This window comes from Lissotriton helveticus, chromosome 3_1 (assembly GCF_964261635.1).
Source record: "Lissotriton helveticus chromosome 3_1, aLisHel1.1, whole genome shotgun sequence".
Taxonomy (NCBI): Eukaryota; Metazoa; Chordata; class Amphibia; order Caudata; family Salamandridae; genus Lissotriton; species Lissotriton helveticus.
In genome coordinates this window covers 1,159,594,787-1,159,613,154 of record NC_136061.1, presented here as the reverse complement: position 1 = coordinate 1,159,613,154, position 18,368 = coordinate 1,159,594,787, and the positions used below count along the sequence as shown (strand labels likewise).

The 18,368-nt window shown below is 50.2% G+C and overlaps 1 protein-coding gene across 6 annotated transcripts in view; it reads right to left on the bottom strand.

Annotated features, from left to right (window-relative positions):
* SYTL1 (synaptotagmin like 1) overlaps window positions 1-18,368 on the bottom strand; it is a 452,201-nt gene that overhangs the window by 78,856 nt on the left and 354,977 nt on the right. For all 6 annotated transcript variants that reach the window (XM_078681778.1, XM_078681781.1, XM_078681779.1 and 3 more), the window contains one exon: window positions 17,768-17,929. In XM_078681778.1, coding sequence (XP_078537904.1) covers window positions 17,768-17,929 — 162 coding nt within the window. The remainder of the gene's footprint in view (window positions 1-17,767; window positions 17,930-18,368) is intronic.

Sequence of the window (18,368 nt, the reverse complement as noted above, 5' to 3'; positions counted from 1 at the left end):
AAAACATCATTTGTTACCTATTACACCTACAGCGTTCTAATTTGGCATACACATCCATACGCTTACATCTTGCTGCAATAGCTGCTTACTTACAAAACAGACAGCATTTGTCTCTGTTTCCAGTACCAGCTATCAAAGCTTTTATGGACGGACTCAAAAGAATCATCCCTCCTAGACTTCCACCCTCTTCAGTGTGGAATCTCAATATAGTTCTCACTAGACTCATGGGTCCACCATTTGAGCCTTTACACAAATATGAACTACAGTTTCTCACATGGAAGGTAGCCTTCCTTATAGCCATCACATCTCTCAGGAGAGTGGGTGAACTTCAAGCAATAACTATACAAGAACCGTTTTTACAAATACACCAAAATAAAGTGGTTCTTAGGACTAATCCCAAATTTGTTCCCAAAGTCATTTCTAACTTTCATATCAATCACTCTGTTGAGTTGCCTGTATCCTTCCCTCAACCAGATTCAGTTGCAGAACGAGCTCTTCACACATTAGATGTCAAAAGAGACCTACTATATTACATAGAAAGAACAAAACCTTTTAGGACAACAAAACAGCTTTTTGTTGCTTTTTCACCACCGCATACAGGCAATCCCATATCAAAAGCAGGTATTGCACGGTGGATAGTTAAGTGCATTTAAATATGCTACATTAAAGCTAAACACACATTAACAATTCCACCTATAGCACATTTCACACGCAAACTAGGGGCCTCTATGGCATTCTTAGGGAATGCTATGATTACTTTTGGTAATCCCCATTACTCTTAGTCCTACTCGTCCTCGACCCAGTCATCACTCATGAGGTATCCCACAAGACAGGAAACAAAACAGGAAATGCTTTTAGGCTCCACCCCCCTCCTGCCAGGTGCTATATCACTCCTAACCACTAGAAGCACATCCTGACACACCAAGCAACAAAGGCCTGGACAGGGAGGGAGGGTGGGAAGTATGACTAGGTCGAAGACGAGGAGGACTAAGAGTAATGGGAATTACCAAAAGTAATCATAGCATTACCTCTACATCCCTCGTCCTCGACCCAGTCATCACTCATGAGGCATACCAAAGCAATGCCCAACCAGGCCTTTGGCACACCAAACACAGCAAAACACAGACCAGACACAAAGGAGTGCAGCAAGTGAAAGTTTAATAAAACACACAGACTCAGAGCAGGTGGGCAACCCCCACAGCTTGCAACACCCCACGACCAAAATTGGTCCGGTCAGAAAGGGCACAATTCAACCGGTAGTGTCTCACAAACGTAGACTCGGAGGCCCAAGTCCCCGCTCGACAGATTTCATCAAGAGACACACCATGAAAAGCAGCCCAAGAGGCAGACACGCCCCGAGTGGAACGCGCCTGAACCCCCGCCGGACAAGGCAAACCAGCACCAAGATAAGCTAGAGTGATGACCGCCTTAATACAGCGACCCAGAGTAAGCCTGGAGGCAGCCTTACCAGCCAAACCAAAGGTCACGAAGAGGGAGTCAGAAGAGCGAAACCCCTCAGACCGAGCCACATAAATGGACAAGGCACGCTTCAGATCCAAGGAATGAAGCAAGAGCTCAGAAGACGAAGAAGAAGAAGGACACAAAGAAGGGAGAACCAGCTCCTGAGAAGAGTGAAAACGAGAGCGGACTTTGGGGACAAACCCAGGATCCAAAGAGAGCACCACAGCGTCATCCAGAAAACGCAAAAATGGGGGAGAACAACGCAAGGGCGTGAGATCCCCCAGCCGCCTCGCAGAAGTGATAGCCACCAGAAAGGCCACTTTGTAGGACAGGAATATAAGGTCCACAGATTTCAAAGGTTCAAAAGGGGAAGACTGCAAAACACCCAACACCAAGGAGAGATCCCAAGGGGGCACCAGAGAACGAACAGAAGGTGAAGAGAGAGAAACTCTGAAAAAGGCGAGAAACCAACAAGCCATCCGAAGGAAGAAAGAAATCCGGGTTCCGAAAGGCACGGATAGCAGCCCATTGGCCCCGCAAGGTAGACAAAGCAAAGCGCTTCTGAAAGCCATCCAGAAAAAACGGAAGAACGGAAGACACAGGGCAAGAGGTAGGAGACAGACCAGATGAGGAACACTATCTCGAAAAGGAAGACCAGTGCTTCGAATAGGAAGATAAAGTAGACGGCCTACGAGAGGCCTGCATCACAAAAATTATGTGGTCGGGCAGACCACGGACCCTAAGAGACAACCATTCAACCTCCAGACCGCCAAGGTGAGGGGGACCAGAAGGGGGGACGGGGACCTCAGAGGAGAGGGGTAGCGGGGCAGAAGCCAAGGAGGGCCCACCGCCAGGCCCAGCAACAGAGGAAACCAGGACCTCCTTGGCCAGTGTGGAAGAACCGCCACCACCTGAGCCCCCTCCCACTGAACCTTCAGCAAAAAGGCAGGAATTAGAGGAAAGGGAGGAAAGGCATAGAGAAGCCAAAGAGGCCACAGGAGCCACAGGAGAGACAAGGCATAGACCCCCCAGGCGCCCACTCTGAAGACCTGGAGCAGAACAGGTGAACCAGGGCATTGGATCAGGAGGCAAACCGATCCAGAACCGGAGTCCCAAACCTCAGGCAAAGCAGTCGAAAGGTCCGGGAAGCCAGACACAGGGACAGAGACGAAGGGAACCTCCAGCTCAAGGAATTCGCCACCACGTTGTCCACACCCCGAATGTGCTGAGCAGACAGGGCCAGAAGATGTTGCTCCACCCAATACAAAATGGAACAAGCCACCAGATTCAGGGATGAACTGCGGGTCCCCCCCTGGTGATTGATTTAGGCCACAGTCACCGTGTTGTCCGATCTCACCAGGACATGGCAACCCCTCAGATGAAGATGGAAAAAGCGAAGCGCCCTCTCCACTGCAGACAATTCCCTCCAGTTAGATGACCTGCGCGACTCCGACGGGAGCCAACGAGCCTGCACTGCCCAATGGTCCAGAGTCGCACCCCAGCCTGAAGCGCTGGCATCCGTGGTCACAACCAGAGGAGGCAGACGGAAACACATCCCCTTGGAAAGGTGGGAAGAATCCAGCCACCACTGGAGAGCAGACACACAATGTCCAGAGACACAGGAACAGAATAATCCAGGACAGGAAAGGGAACCCACCTCTGTACATGCCACAGCAGAGGGCGCAGATGAACCCTGGCCAAGGGCACGGTGAAAACAGACGCAGCCATGTGGCCCTGAACTTCCAGCCACTGCAGGAGGGGAGCCGAGGCTCGCGACAACAACTTCCTCAGCAACGACTGAAGGCGACGAATCCGGGCGTCCGACAGGAACACCTTGCCCAACACAGAATCAAACACTGCTCCGATGAAGGTCCTCCTGGTGGCAGGCTCCAGGTGGCATTTCTGCAAGTTGATCAAGAACCCGTGGCCCCTGAGCGTAGTCATGGTCAAGAGAAAGTGGCGAGACATGACCTCCAGAAATGGAGCCTGAACCAACCAATCGTCCAGATATGGAACACCGACACCCCCAGGAGATGGAGATGCGCCACCAAGGGAGCCACCACCTTGGTGAACACCCTGGGGGCGGACCGAAGACCAAAAGGAAGGACGCAGAACTGCCAGTGCTGACCCTCCAGGCAGAAGCGCAGGAAACACTGATCCCTCACAGCCACAGGGACGTGCAGATACGCATCCTGGAGATCGAGAGTGGAGAACACCCATCCGGACTGGATCAGCGGAATAACTTTCTGGAGAGTCTCCATCTTTAACGGGACCTTCTTCATGAACAAGTTCAGACCCCGAAGGTTGATGACCACCCTGAAACCCCCGTGATATTTGGCACCTCAAAGATGATGGAATAGACGCCCATCCCCAGCTCCTCCTCCGGAACAGGGACAACCGCGAGCTTGCTGACCAAAAGGCGAACCCCCTCCACCAAGGCCAGACGGCGGGAGGTATCCCGAGGAGAAGGGGTCACCACCACCCTGGAGGGGGGGGGACAAGAACTCGATCCGGTAGTCCAAAGAGAAGACATCCAGCACCCATCTGTCGGAGGTCGTCAACCGCCAAGCCGGAAGGAACCTGCGAAGTCTCCCACCAACCACAGGTGGACCACCATCGAGAACGTCCCCTTGGATGGCATAGTCAGGAACGCTGCGGGCCAGACCCGGCACCCCTCTGTGACTTTTTTTGAAACTTCCGGGGAAAAGACCTGCCAGTGCCACGCTGAAGTCTGTAGGAGGACTGCTGAAACCTGGAAGGCTGGCGGAAAGTCCTGGCACCCGAGAAGGAGGAACCCCACGGGGCAGAAGGTCACGAAAAGACAAAGAATGCTTGCGCTCCTTAAAGACCTTGTGCAGCTTCACCTCCAGCGAGTCACCAAACAGACGGGCACCAGTGAAAGGCAGCCGCAAAGCCATGGAACGCTGGGCCGCGTCTGTCTTCCAATCCCGCAGCAACAGGTTCCGACGGGCAGCAATAGAGGAACCACATGACATCGCAGAAGCCCACACTGAATCAAAGGCGATGTCCAACAGGAATTCTGCCTGGGGCTCCATGGACTCCAGCAACTCCGGACAACTGCCACCCTCCTGCATCGTAGAAAACAGGGACTTGAAATCGGACAGCAAAGACTGGGCAACATACGCCCCATAAATCCCAGAACGAATAGCCAGGTGAGAGGCGGCATAAGAATTCTTCAGGGCAGAATCCACCTTCGTATCCACACCATCCTTCAGAATGTTATCATCCGCCATGGAAGGACGACCCACAAGACTGGCCACAACAGAGTCCACAGGAATGGAATCAGGCAAAGAGTCCGCCATATCCTGCATTGGATAAAGCTTAGACATAAACCTGGGCATGGCAATATGATCCGGGTCCTTCCACTCCTTCAGCAGGACATCAGACACAAAGGGATGCACCGGCAAGGAAGAGACAACAGGCTTCCTAAACTGCGGCAAGAGCGAATCCTGAGAGGTACTGGGCGCAGAATCATCAGGAAACCCCATGTTAACCCACACATGGGAAAGGACAGCAGGCAAGAGATCCCTGGAAATGAACTTGCCCTGAAGCTGAACAGCAGCTAGAAAAAACTCATCAGACTCAGCAGAGGAGGAAATATCGGAATAAAGGGCAGCAGAACCAGAAAGTCCAACAGCATCCTTCTTGGTCGCCTTTAAATCAGAAAGAGTCTCCAGGATAAGGCGCTTAATCCGATCATCATCAGCCTTCCTGGCACGCTTCACAGGAGGAGGAGAGGAGTCCCCACTGGAACCATGGGAAGAAGGAGGCACAGGGGAGGAATGCTTCCTCTTACGATGGTGTTTGCCCATAACTAACACACCCAAGCACAAAGTAGTAACAAAGAAGAATGAATACTACAAAGAAAACAACCCCCCAGAGGACTACATATATAAACAGGGCACACCCTACCAATTAGCCCCCCACAGAGAAGACTCCAGAGGCCCTCAATGGTTAAGAAATGACCAATGTACAGCAAAAACAGCCAGGGAGGCAAGCCCCCGACCCACAGCCAACCACAAACCAGGCTAGAGAAAAAGGGGAGGGGCGGGTAAAGTGAAACCGTGGCCAAACAGCCAACGCGGCTCACAGACACAGCACCCCACCAGTAAATGCCCCCAAGGACTGGAGCGCCCGGAGCCCACCCGGGTGTCCGTCCACACATGCGCCGGTACCGGAAACTGCTCACGGGCACCGCAAACAGAGGAAACCGCGCATGCGCGCAAATCAGAGGAGAGAGGAAGGCGCCGCTGAAGCAGCCGACATGTCCACGCTGCCGGGTGCCCTCACGGAACATACAAGGACCCACGCCCCCAACAGGAAGCAGGTCGAACACCCAGGGGCGGACCGCAACAGCGGAGAAAGCAACCCCCCCGCCGCGATTATACAAACACGCAGGCGGCGACACCAGGGCCCCCACACCACAGCGAGGCCCAGGCGCGAGTGGGGAAGCACACAGGGTGGAGCGCGCCTCACAGAGGGCCAATCGCTCACAGCCCTATACCCCTACCTGAGGAAGCAGGACACCATCGCCAAGGATTCCATCGCGCAGCAGGAGAACCACAGGACATCACCAGCGTGAGTAGACACCGGCGCAGCAACGAAACAGGAAGACCCGTGAAGCCAAGCAGCACAGGTCACCTGAGCCCAGGAGGAGACAGGGAAGCCCAGCAGCCCCACTCCAAGGAATCCCACGACAGTCCATGGGAGCCCTCCAGAGCCCAGCAGAGGAGGATCCACAGGACAAAAGAAGCAGGTAAGTGCCCGGCACTCACCCCATCGTCTCCCATCAAGTAAACCACCGACAGGAAACAAAACAGGATGTGCATCTGGTGGTTAGGAGTGATATAGCACCTGGCAGTAGGGGGGGTGGAGCCTAAAAGCGTTTCCTGTTTTGTTTCCTGTCTTGTGGGATACCTCATAATTGATGACTGGGTCGAGGACGAGGGACGTAGAAGTAATATACCCTTAGATGACATCTGCAGAGCTGCAACATGGTCTACACCCCACACATTCACAAAACACTATTGTATACATGTGTTATCAAGACAACAAGCTAGTGTGAGCCAAGCAGTTTAAGAACACTTTCAAACCACTGCAACAGCTACAGGTTAGCCACCGCTTAAAAGATAACTGCTGTATAGTCTATAGTAAAGCATATAATCCACAGCTCATATGCCTCGAACGGAAAATGCTACTTACCCAGTATGCATCTGTTCTTGGCATATAGAACTTTCAGAATCATATGCGCCCACCCGGGTACCCCTAACTGTTGCAGTATTATCTTACTTAGATACATTACACATGGACATCTATCTTTACTACTTCATTAACTCCATCATCACCCTTTATGGCAAAACAATCTACGGATGGAGCTGATGTCCATGCGCACTATCACCGCACTATCACCGAAGGGAAGAGTAAGTACCTTGTGACTACAAAGACTTCTTCGAGAAAAACAAAGTGCAAACATCCGTACCTAACACTAGATGGCGATCATCTTTGAAGACTGCCAGTGCATAAATATTTATTATTCACTAAACGGAGTGGACTCAGAGTTGGGTATTAACAACTTGTAATTCCCCGTGAGTCCCATCCCAGGCTTTGGAGGATAGGCATATATCTGTTCTGCCTGATACCTGCATACCACCTCTATTTCTTTTTATCACCAGCTCATTAGCATACTTCGAATAAGTAATATATCCAGGAATTTCCCTAGATGTTTAGCCCAGGTTTACTAAATTATGATTAGGTCATACGATCAAAAGTAGTATATGTGGTTGTCATCACTAAGGTTCTGAAGAGTTCCTGCAATACTCCAGGAGATAATTGTGCTATTTGAATCAATAGCGCACAGATCTTGGATGCTACGTACGTGGTTTAAAGGTAGGCAATCATGTTTAGGTTTTTTGAAATGCCGACAGTGTGGAGGGTTGGGCAGTCATTTCCTCTGGCAGATTTATAACCAAATGGGGGAGTCTTGTGAACCGACATGCAGCCTCATAGGTTTACTGGAGGATTTACTCTCGTAGAGCACGTCTTCTTTGATGGATATACTTCCTGGTTGCAGACCTGGGGCCTCCTATCCTGATTTCCATTCAGTGTAAATTCACCCTGGTTGGTGACTGATGGAGTGGCCAATGAATATGCCTGTTTAACTGAATTTGCCACTAGGCCTAGTGCTATTCTGGTGACTGAGGAGGGGTTAGTAAGCAGTGATTACTTGCTCATGTACTCTATTAGATTTTTACTACCAGTCCCCACAAGAATGCAGCTGGATTTGCACTCAAAGGTCAATTGGTGAATGTTTTACTATATGCCGATCATTCTTTTTTTTTACCGTGCTATTGCCGAGCTGATCAGTCAACCATTCGTAAGTTTTATTTCTCAGTGCCTCAAGATTTTTTTTTCTGGTTACTATAAACAAATTACAGATAGCAAAATTCCTTCAATCTTTTATTCAATTTGACACCTCTATATCTAGGTTTTCTGACCATTTGTCTTGGGGCAAGACTAATCATTCTGAAACCAATGACTGCAAAGTGCCAGACCAATCCACTCTCCCTACTTCATCCTTCGAAAGGTAGTCATTAGCTGTCTGTTGGTTAATGGTATGGGCATGGGGGAAAGTGGCCTTATTCAATGACGTTAGATTACCTTGAGCGGGAGTTGCGAGAGTAGCTTCATTGCCATTTTTCCCAGCCTCCGTTGCGGTAGACTTATCAGTCAGTGTGAAAGGTGTTGTGTTAAAGTATCTGTTTTTTGCCAGATGTCAATGTGTGGAGGGATAATACACTCTTTTACACATGCAGATTTTGCCCCTTTTCATTACCTCAGTTTGTCTGAGCTTTTTGATTTCCTTCCTCAGGTCTAACATTTCTTAGATAAGTTCATTTATCGTATCTTGCAGCACTGCGCAATTATGTTTTCCATCTGACCTTGTCTGCATTGTGTGTTCAGTGGTCTAATATCTCGGAGGACTTTTGTTGCTCTGGGCCAGTATGCTTGTTATAATTTTCTTTCTCTGTTGAGGATGCCGTTTTCAAATCAGCATCTAAGTGAGACCTGGCACCATTGGCGTGGGTCTCCCTTCCATTTTTGCAGTTGCCTCATGTGTTTTTGCTGGTGTTAGATGCTATGGGCACTGTGCCACTGCTTTCCAGTGCCACAGTGCAAGTGCTCCCTCGCAGGCTCTAGAGGAAAAGAGATTACAGTTGGAGCATGACAACATTTTGAGGGAGTTGGATCTGAAAGCCAGGAGCCTAGAGATTACTCCCTCTGGAGGCAGCACACAGTCGGCGCCTGTGGAAGGTAGAGTGTACATCCCCTAAGATGTGGTAAAGGAGTTTTTTTTAAATGATGATATTGGGCAGTGGTTCAGAGCCTATGAGGTAGCCATGTCTTCCCACTGTGTCCCTGAGAGAGATTGGGGAGCGGGGTTGTGGGGAAGGTTCCTTAGTGAGGGGCGGGACACACTGTTGGACTTGCTTTCTGAAGTCCATAATTCCAATAGCCACATGAAAGAGGCACTCATGACTAGGTATGGTTTGACCCCTGAACTCTATAGGCAGAGGTTCAGGAAGTGCAAGAAGATAGAAAATAGTACCTGGGTAAAATATGTCACTTTCTTTCGCAGAGCACTGGATGGTTGGGTGAAGGGCAGCAAAGTTAATGATTTTCAAGGTCTCTTGGATTTGATTGCATGGGAGCACTTGTCTGATAATTGTTTTCCAGAGCTGCACCAGCACCTGATTGATAGCAAGCTGACTAACCCTAGGAAGCTTGCTGAGGAGGCGGACCGCTGGGTCAGTACCAGGGTCCACAAGGGTCACGTGGGAGACTCAGCCAAAGGTGGGCAGGGTCCCCAGCAGGGGTAAACCGAGGGAGGTCCGCAGAGGGCCCCAAAGTAATTCCCAAGGGAAAGGTTCCCAGCCTCCCCCTGAGAGAAAGCCAGTGGTCCAGACAGGTAATCCTGTTCCACTGGGACCCCTGAGATGTTACAAATGTTGGGACCTGGGTCATAGGGCGAATGATACTAGGTGAAACCTGTTTGGTAAACCTGCACCCACTGGTGCTCCGCCCTGGCAGATGGCTAGTGTAGCCTTTGGGGAGGAGATGGAAGTCCAAGGTGGGTGGGGTCCCGCAGAGATGTCCTTTGTCTCTTTAGGAGACTGTGAGGTGGTCCCAGAGAACCAACTGCCCAAGAACACTAAGAAATATGGGCAGTGGGTGACCATCAATGGCCAAAAGGTGGAGGCTCTTAGAGACACAGGAGCCAGTGTGACAGCTGTCAGGTGTCATCTTGGTGTCTCAAGAGCAGGTTGTCCCACATGCATTCTGCCGAGTTGTTAACGCCGACAACACAGAGAGCTATTGTCCAATGGCTCAGGTTCCCTTTGAGCGGGGGGGGGGTCTCTGGTACTCTTCAAGCAGCTGTGAGTCCCGCCATGCCTGTTGACTGTTTGTTGGGGAACGATTTGGAGAGCTCACCGTGGGAGAAGTTGGAGAAGAGTACACACCTGAGGATGGTGGGTCTGCCTGACTGGGCGTGCGTGACCACCCGGTCAATGGCAGCCAGTAGGGGTGCTCAAGAGGACCTGGAGCCTGAGAAGGAGGCCCAGGAACCTGCCTTAGAGAGAAGAGGCAGGGGGTGCGGGAGACCGGCCCCCGAAGTTCCCACGGCCCAGGAGGAGGTAGACCCTGAGGGGGATGCCCTGGAGCCTACCGGGAACAAGTAGCTGAACTGGGCGACCTGCCTGAGCTGACCCATTGGCAGCAAGAAGGGGCCCCTCCAGGGAAGAATTCTGCAGGGAGCAGAGAGAATGCCCTTCTCTTGAGGGCTTGCGGCAGCAAGCTGCAAGCCAGGCAGCAGGTGATCAGTCTGGGTCACATTGGATACTGGGAGAATGGTCTCCTGTATAGCGAGCCTAAGGGTGTGAAGCCTGGGTCAGCCCGTGTGCTGGTGGTACCCCAGAGCTTCACAGCCTTCCTACTGGGGCTGGCTCATGATGTGCCATTGGCGGGATATTTGGGGCAGGACAAGACCTTTGAGAGGCTTGTCACCCACTTTCTTGGCCCCAAATGTGAAAGAGTTCAGACACTCATTGCAGGACCTGTCAGACTTGCCAGGCAAGTGGAAAGAGTGGGAGGAAGCAGAAGGCTCCTCTTCAGCCATTCCCTGTGGTTAGTACCCCCTTTGAGCGGGTGGGGATTGACATTGTGGGGCCACTGGACCCCAAGACAGCCATGGGCAACAGGTTCATCCTGGTCTTGGTGGGCCATGCCACCCGGTACCCGGAAGCCATACCTCTGAGGACAGTGACGCCCCCCCCGTGGTGGGACGAGCACTGATGGGAATTTTCTCATGAGTAGGATTCCCTTGAGAGGTTGTGTCTGACCGGGGAAGCACATTAAATTTCCAAGTATATGAAGTCCCTGTGGCAGGAGTGTGGGGTAACTTATAAGTTCATCACTCCTTACCACCCCCAAGGAAATGGGTTGGTTGAAAGGTTCAGCCGAACCCTGAAGGGCATGATTATGGGTCTTGAGGAACCCATAAGGCGTAAGTAGGACGTCCTCTTACCATGCCTGTTGTTTGCACACCGGGAGGTGCCACAGAAATCTCTAGGGTTCAGTCCCTTTAGCTTCTCTATGGGCACACGGTCAGAGGACCTCTGAGTCTGGTCAAGGAAGGCTGGGAGCAATCTCACAGGAAGCCTCCCCAGGATGTATATAGCTACATGCTGGCCTTCAGGAACAAGACTAGGCGTTTCAGGCAACTCGATGAGGCGAATCTGGAAGCCAGCCAGGAAGAGATGAAGCGGTGGTACGACCAGAATGCCACTAAGGTCGAGATTCAACCTGGTCAGAAAGTGTGGGTCATGACCCCAGTGGAGCCCTGTGTGCTCCAAGATAAGTGGACCGGACCATTTGAGGTTGTGGAGCGCAAGAGTCCAGTTACCTACTTGGTGGACTTGCGGTCTCCCAGGAACCCCTTGAGGGTCCTGCATGTCAACCGCCTTAAGCCCCACTTGGAGAGGTCTGAAGTGGGCATGCTCTTGGCGACAGATGCTGGAATGGAAGAGGAGATTGAGCATCTTCCTGACTTCCTGGCGGCCACAGAGCAAGATGGGTCAGTGGATGGTGTTAACCTCTCTACCACCCTGACCCCTGAGCAACAGAGTGACTGCCGCTAGTTGCTGGGACAGTTTTCTGATCTGTTCTCCCTAGTTCCTAGTATCACAGATTGGTGCGTCCATGATGTGGATACAGGAGGCAGCTTACCTGTGAAGCACAAGTCTTACAGGGTAACTGACTGGGTAAGGGCTTGCATCAAAGAGGAGGTCTCAAAGATGCTTGCACTAGGGGTGATGGAGTCCTCCAGCAGTCCTTGGGCCAGCCCAGTGGTCCCAAAGGCTGCGGCGCCGGGTGCCACACCCGAAGTCCGGTTCTGTGTGGACTACCGAGGGCTCAATTCGGTCACGAAGACCGACGCGCACCCCATCCCCAGAGCTGATGAGCTCATTGATCGGTTAGGGGCTGCCCGGTACCTCAGCACGTTTCACTTGATGTCTGGGTATTGGCAGATCGCCTTGACTGATGGGGCAAAGGAGAGGTCAGCATTCTCCACACCAGATGGACATTAACAGTTCCGTGTTATGCCCTTTGGGATGAAGAATGCCCCTGCCACCTTTCAGAGGTTGGTCAACCATGTATTGGCTGGGCTGGAGGATTTCAGTGCCGCCTACCTGGATGACATCGCAGTGTTCAGTGTCACTTGGGAGGAACATCTGCACCACTCTGGGAAGTGTTGTTGGCGCTGCGGAAAGCAGGCCTCACAATCAAGGCAAGTAAGTGCCAGATCAGGCAGGGTTCTGTGGTGTACTTGGGACACCAAGTTGGGAGCAGCCAGGTTGCACCCCTCCAACCCAAGATTGACACCATCCTGGCTTGGGAACCCCCCAAAACCCAGACAGAGATGAGCGCCTTTTTAGGACTCGCAGGGTACTACAGGAGGTTTGTCAAGGGGTATGGCAACATTGTTGCACCCTTGACCGAGCTGACTTCCAGGAAGCAGCCCAAGAAAGTGATTTGGACTAACACCTGTCAGAAAGCTTTTGAAGCCCTGAAAACTGCCATGTGCACGGCACCCGCGCTCCTGGCACCCAATTTCTCCAAAGAGTTCATCGTTCAAACAGACGCTTCAGAGCATGGTGTAGGGGCTGTTTTGCCACAGATGAATGAAGAGGGCCTATATCAACCTGTAGCCTTCATCAGTAGGAGGTTACATCCACTGGAACAGAGGTGGAATGCAATTGAGCGTGAGGGATTTGCTGTGGTCTGGGCACTGAAGAAGCTAAGACCATACCTGTTTGGGACTCACTTCCGGGTTCAGACAGACCACAGGTCCCTCAGATGGTTGATGCAGATGAGGGGTGAGAATCCAAAGCTGTTGAGGTGGTCCATTTCCCTACAGGGTATGGACTTTATGGTGGAACACCGCCCTGGTACAGAACACGCCAATGCTGATGGTCTGTCCAGATTTTTCCGCCTTAGTGATGAGAACTCCCAGGAGGTAGGGTAGTTCTCCCCACATTTCAGCTGGTGGGGACACGTGTTAGACCTGGCACCATTGGCGTGGGTCTCCCTTCCATTTTTGCTGTTGCCTCATGTGTTTTTGCTGGTGTTAGATGCTTTGGGCACTGTGCCACTGCAGTCCAGTGCCACAGTGCGAGTGCTCCCTACTGTAAATTGATGTATTGATTAGTGGTTCCATGATTGGATATTTGGTTTACTTGTTAGACCCTAGTACAGTGCACTGAGTGTGCCCAGGGCGTGTAAATACAAATTCTGCTAGTGGGCTTGCAGCACTGGTTGTGCCATCCACTCCCCTTGTAAAACATGTCTAAGGTCTGCTATTGCAGAGCCTGCGTGCAGTCTGGTACTGTCATGCTGACTGGGCAAGTGCACCCACTTGCCAGTCCCTAAACCTTCCCTTTTCTTCATATTAGTCACCCCTATGGTAGGCCCAAGGGCAGGGTGTATTGTAAGTATAAGGTAGGACAAGCCCTGATGTGTGTGGCATGTCCTAATAGTGAATTACAGCCACTATTGCAAGGCTATCTGTTCTCCATATGCCAGAATGGGCTGTTAGATTATTACATGGTTATAATCCTAATAGACTCAGAGAACATGGTAGAAATTAAAGTTTAGTATGCCTGGACTCAGAATAATAAAATACATCTTTTAGTGAAGTTTATTTTAATATTCTGTGTTTGCAAATACCACTTTTAGAAAGTAGGTATTTGCTTGCCTAACCTTTCAAGCCTGCCTCTGCGAGGTTGTGTATTCCTTTGTCTGGAGTTTGAGTGACGGGGCTGAGTCAGCCCAGTGGTGAATAGAGAGATCTGCATGTAGATGGGAGGGAGGAGTTGCACCTGGGACATGAATAGGACCTTGCCCGCCCCCTCACAGTGCTGGCTCCACCCCCTGTGGTGTGTCTGATGTCTCTGCCCTAGACACTGAAAGAAGAGAAGGAAGACTGTCAACAAAGTGCTCCAGGACTGTACTTGCCTTCCACAATGCTGGCTCCACCTCCTGTGGGGCGTCTGATGTACCTGCCCTGCACTGTGAAAGGAAGGGAAAAGTCTGGTAAACAGAGTTCTTCAGAACTGGTTTTGACTGGGCACAGACCCCTCTCCCCTTCGAGAACAAAGGATTTTCGGGTATACATATTGGTCACTTCTGGACTTACAAGGCGAAACCTCTGCTGAGGAGAGGAACATGAAGAAACTGAGGAGAGACTATTCCCAAGCTGAAGTGCTGCTTGGGGGATTGGCCTGCAGTGGTTGCCTGACTGCCAAAGAGAGGAGAGAGAACTTTGTGGACTTTCAACTTGTGCAAAAGATCTCCAAGGGCTTGGAAGAGAGCTTGCCCCCTGACCTAAGTCCCAGGACCAGTGGACTTCACCAGCCTTTGTGAATTGCTGCTGGAAACGCTGTTTCAGTAGCTACAGAGGCAGGAAGCTGTGACCGACTCTCACGACCGGCCCAGTGTCCTGTAGGCACTGCATCAAGCAACGCCTGCCTCGAACAACGCAAACTCTGAGCTCACCGACTCCGTCTTGACGGCGTCACCGTGCCGTTGCCTGCACCGCGACTGGTGGACACCGCGACGTGCAACGCCTCGCTACACCGACTCGTACTGGTCTGACCGACGTGGTCACTGCTGCTGACTCAGAGTCCTGTGACCACACCGGAGTTGGGCACCACCTCGCACACTTCACGATGCACCACCCGACTCGCACCGCTGTCCGGACTGGTCGACACCAGCTCCCAAACTCCGGCCCTATCGCCGCATCGCAAGCTGCAAGCACTTCATCAAAGCACCGTCTCGCCCTGCAATGCAAGCCTTGGATCCACTGTCTCTGTCAATGGGCTGCTGCCTGCACCGCATCGAGGGACAACACGTCCTGCAACGCTTCCTTTCTGCACCGCGACGAACACCGGAACTGGCTCACACATCCGTGCCGGCCGCCACAAGTAAAAGGTACTATGACTGAGTCTGTCGACATTTGAGTGGGCCCGTACCGACGCGGTCGGCTGGATTTGCTAGACTCTGTATTATGTTCAGCAACGCTGTAGCTAGACCAGGTTACCGACTCGCACAGAATGTTTATTTAAGCCTTTTAAAAGAACTCTTGAAATCTAATAGTACTGTGGATTCTTTTTGTCGTTTATTGGTCTTGTGGTAACTCTATATAAAATATACTTATTTTTGATATACAACCTTGTGTGGTGTCCATTTGTAGTGTTGTCACCGGGTTATGTGGTCATTAATGCTTAACTTACAACGCCTCTGAGATAAAGCCTTGCTGCTCGTGCCGAGCTACCAAGGGGGTGAGCAGGGGTATTTTAGAAGTATAATCCCCTTATCCTGACTAGAGGAGAGGGTCCCTATTTGTCACAAGTACCTACCACTGCCAACTAGAGACCCCCAATTCTAACAATCTAAGTTTGCAATGCTTCCGAGTTGAGGACTTTCTCTGTCCTGGCTTGGGCAAATTTCCTTAAGTCTTTCTTTTCTGCCAATGCTTGCGACCATTACTATATAAAGCACCGAATTCGGGGTCTCTTGGTGTTTGCCTCCCTGTGGCAGCCAGTGGATGTCACGATCTGCCATAAAGCGCCGATAAGGCAGGCAGATACAGCAGGTTTGGCAGATACATAAGATAAGGAAGATTGGGGAGAAAGATTTCGCCTGGAGGTTCATTTTGGAATGCTCACTTAAGGAGGCAATACAAGTTTCGGGGGGTCATCACTGTTGGGAATTCCCTACCCTGTGATTCCCCTCAACAGGTTTTCTAAAGTCCAACTTTGTTGGGGCATTAGCGAAGTCTACTACCAAATCCCTTCCATGAGCAACATCCACAAAGCTAAATTTTACTAAGCTAGTCAAAGAAAAAATGTGGGGAGACACAAAGGACATTTCCTAGGTCCTTTTGGCTGCTGAGAAGACCACTAAGCGTGCCACAGGGAGAGCCACTGATATGATCTGTTCCTGGGGCTCTGGAATCCTCTTCACCATCCTTTTCTCCAAGTGACACCCTAGGAGGGTAATGGAATGTTTTTTCTCCTCCGTCTCCTGCCTTATCCAACTGCAGGCCCATTCTGATTCACTGTCCCTCCAGGCTCTTGCTCTTACTATTAGTCTTACTTTGGATCTCCTGGCATATCCTGACTTCATGTAGCTAGACGTGTGAGGCGGACCTATGATGAAACTCTAATTTCACTAAAGATCCTTTGGGATCTGCTAGGACACTTTGATGATCTAGATATGTGGTTAGCTGAGAGGGTTGCTTGCTATTTGTGTTCACAACGACAACGCGGTACCCTTCTACCCTTGACTTCTGGGGTCAACTTGGACAGTACTTCAGCAAGCTTCCCTGACTGAGACACAGAGGTTGCGTGGAGGAGGCACCAACTAAACCCATCAGCCCCTCTCTCACGCCCCAGGCATTCTCCTGCTGTGTCCAACAGACTAAGTGATGGAAAAAGGAGGTGGACAGCTCAGGGTGCAAAGCAATAATGAACTACACAGGTGGCAATGAAAGGAGGAGCAAGAGCTTGCACAGTGCATTATGTCACGAGGCTCTATAGACACTATAAGATCTATTCTAAAGTATTATCCTGTGCTTCCTATACAGCAATATGGCAATTATAGCACAGTAACTGGCCTAAACACAACACAACGGCCATTCAATGAGCTAAATACAAGCAAAATGCAGCAAAAGCCAAGCTTTGCAGAGATTTAGCAAAAGCCAAGCTACAAAGCCCAGCCGGGTCAGGGGGCTTTCTTCAGGACCTTTGGTGGAATTTGGTTGCTAAATTTGCAGGCTTAAAGAGGTAGGTCAATGACTTACCCTTCATCTGTGATAGTTACTGGTTATTTGTACCTTTAACTGTTTTTCCTTTTTGCTGGCTACCGATGACCCGGGGCACCTACCGCAGAGCGAGCACAAGTCGCAGCAGCAGACACAACAGGTTTTAAAATAAAGCCTGTCCGTACCCCGAGGCAGCCCGCAAAAGGGAAAAACAGTTACAGGTACAAATAACCAGTAACAATCACAGAAGAAGGGTAAGTCATGGACCTACCTCTTTTAGGCCGCAAATTTAGCAACCTAATTCCACCAAAGGTCCTTAAGAAAGCCCCCCAACCCAGCTGGGCATTTATTGGGCTGAAACATGTCGACCACCCCCATGAACAAACCAGTGCGTTAGATTAGTAGCCTATCTTCATACGCACCACCTTGATTTTATTTTTTCCACATCTCCAATTAATGAAAGTATTTTCTAATTTGGAGTTGTAGGCAATTTTAACTCACTTCACTTGAGCACTTTTTCATCACTGATCACTACTGGATTACCAGTGGTTCTACCACCAAGTGGAGGGATAGCATACCCAAAAAAAACAATGATGATGCAGTCACGTAAGAAATAGGTGGATAATCAAGATATACCGCCCAACCACCTCTGTATGTGAATGAGGGTTTTTTAAAGAGGGCCACCTATTATGTCTAAGCCATGTTTTAAAATCTACTGTATTGTGATTTGGAGATACTTGTGAATTGAGGAGTCTTGAAAACGCAGGAATATTATGTTACAGATAACTGTTAGAATGCTTCCTGGAAGCAGGGAGACAGACAGACAAGCAGGCAGCTAGACATACACACATAATGACTGATTCACTGCAAAGAAAACAGAACCTCTCCCTTCGCTTCACTCACCCTTGGCTGCAGGTTGAACCAGACTGGCTGTGTCTGACTCCAGTCCCATGAGCTCAGCTCAATCTCCACCTCGCCCATGAAGAGGTTGCGTCCCAGAGAGTCGTGATGCCAGACGGACAAGTTCAAGATCCGACTCTGAAGATCAGGCTTGTCAATCTTGTACTGTTCAATAGAACAATAGGTCTGTTAGCATAGCACACTACTTCAGAGCACAGTCACTTGAGTGAGCTGGGTATCTGGGGGAGTCTCAACAAGCTGTACCTCAGCTACATCACTTGACCTTTACATCACCTCTGCTACAGAGTGAAAACAACTACATTGTGAGTCGCCATATCCCTGATACCTACATTGCGTGAGGGAAGTGATATAGTTCAAATTGAAGGCATGGTTATTCATCCTTGGGCCAGGATTATTAATTAAACTTAAAGTAATTTCAATGTGATTAATAAAATCAAGGGAAAAGAAGCTTTATAAGTACATACACATCTTAAATAAAATCATATTTGGTTGCATTTATTTAAATGTAAATGGCTTTAAAAGGTAAAGGTCAGGTATTTAAATAAAAAATGAAATATTTAAAAACAATATGGTTACGTTTTAA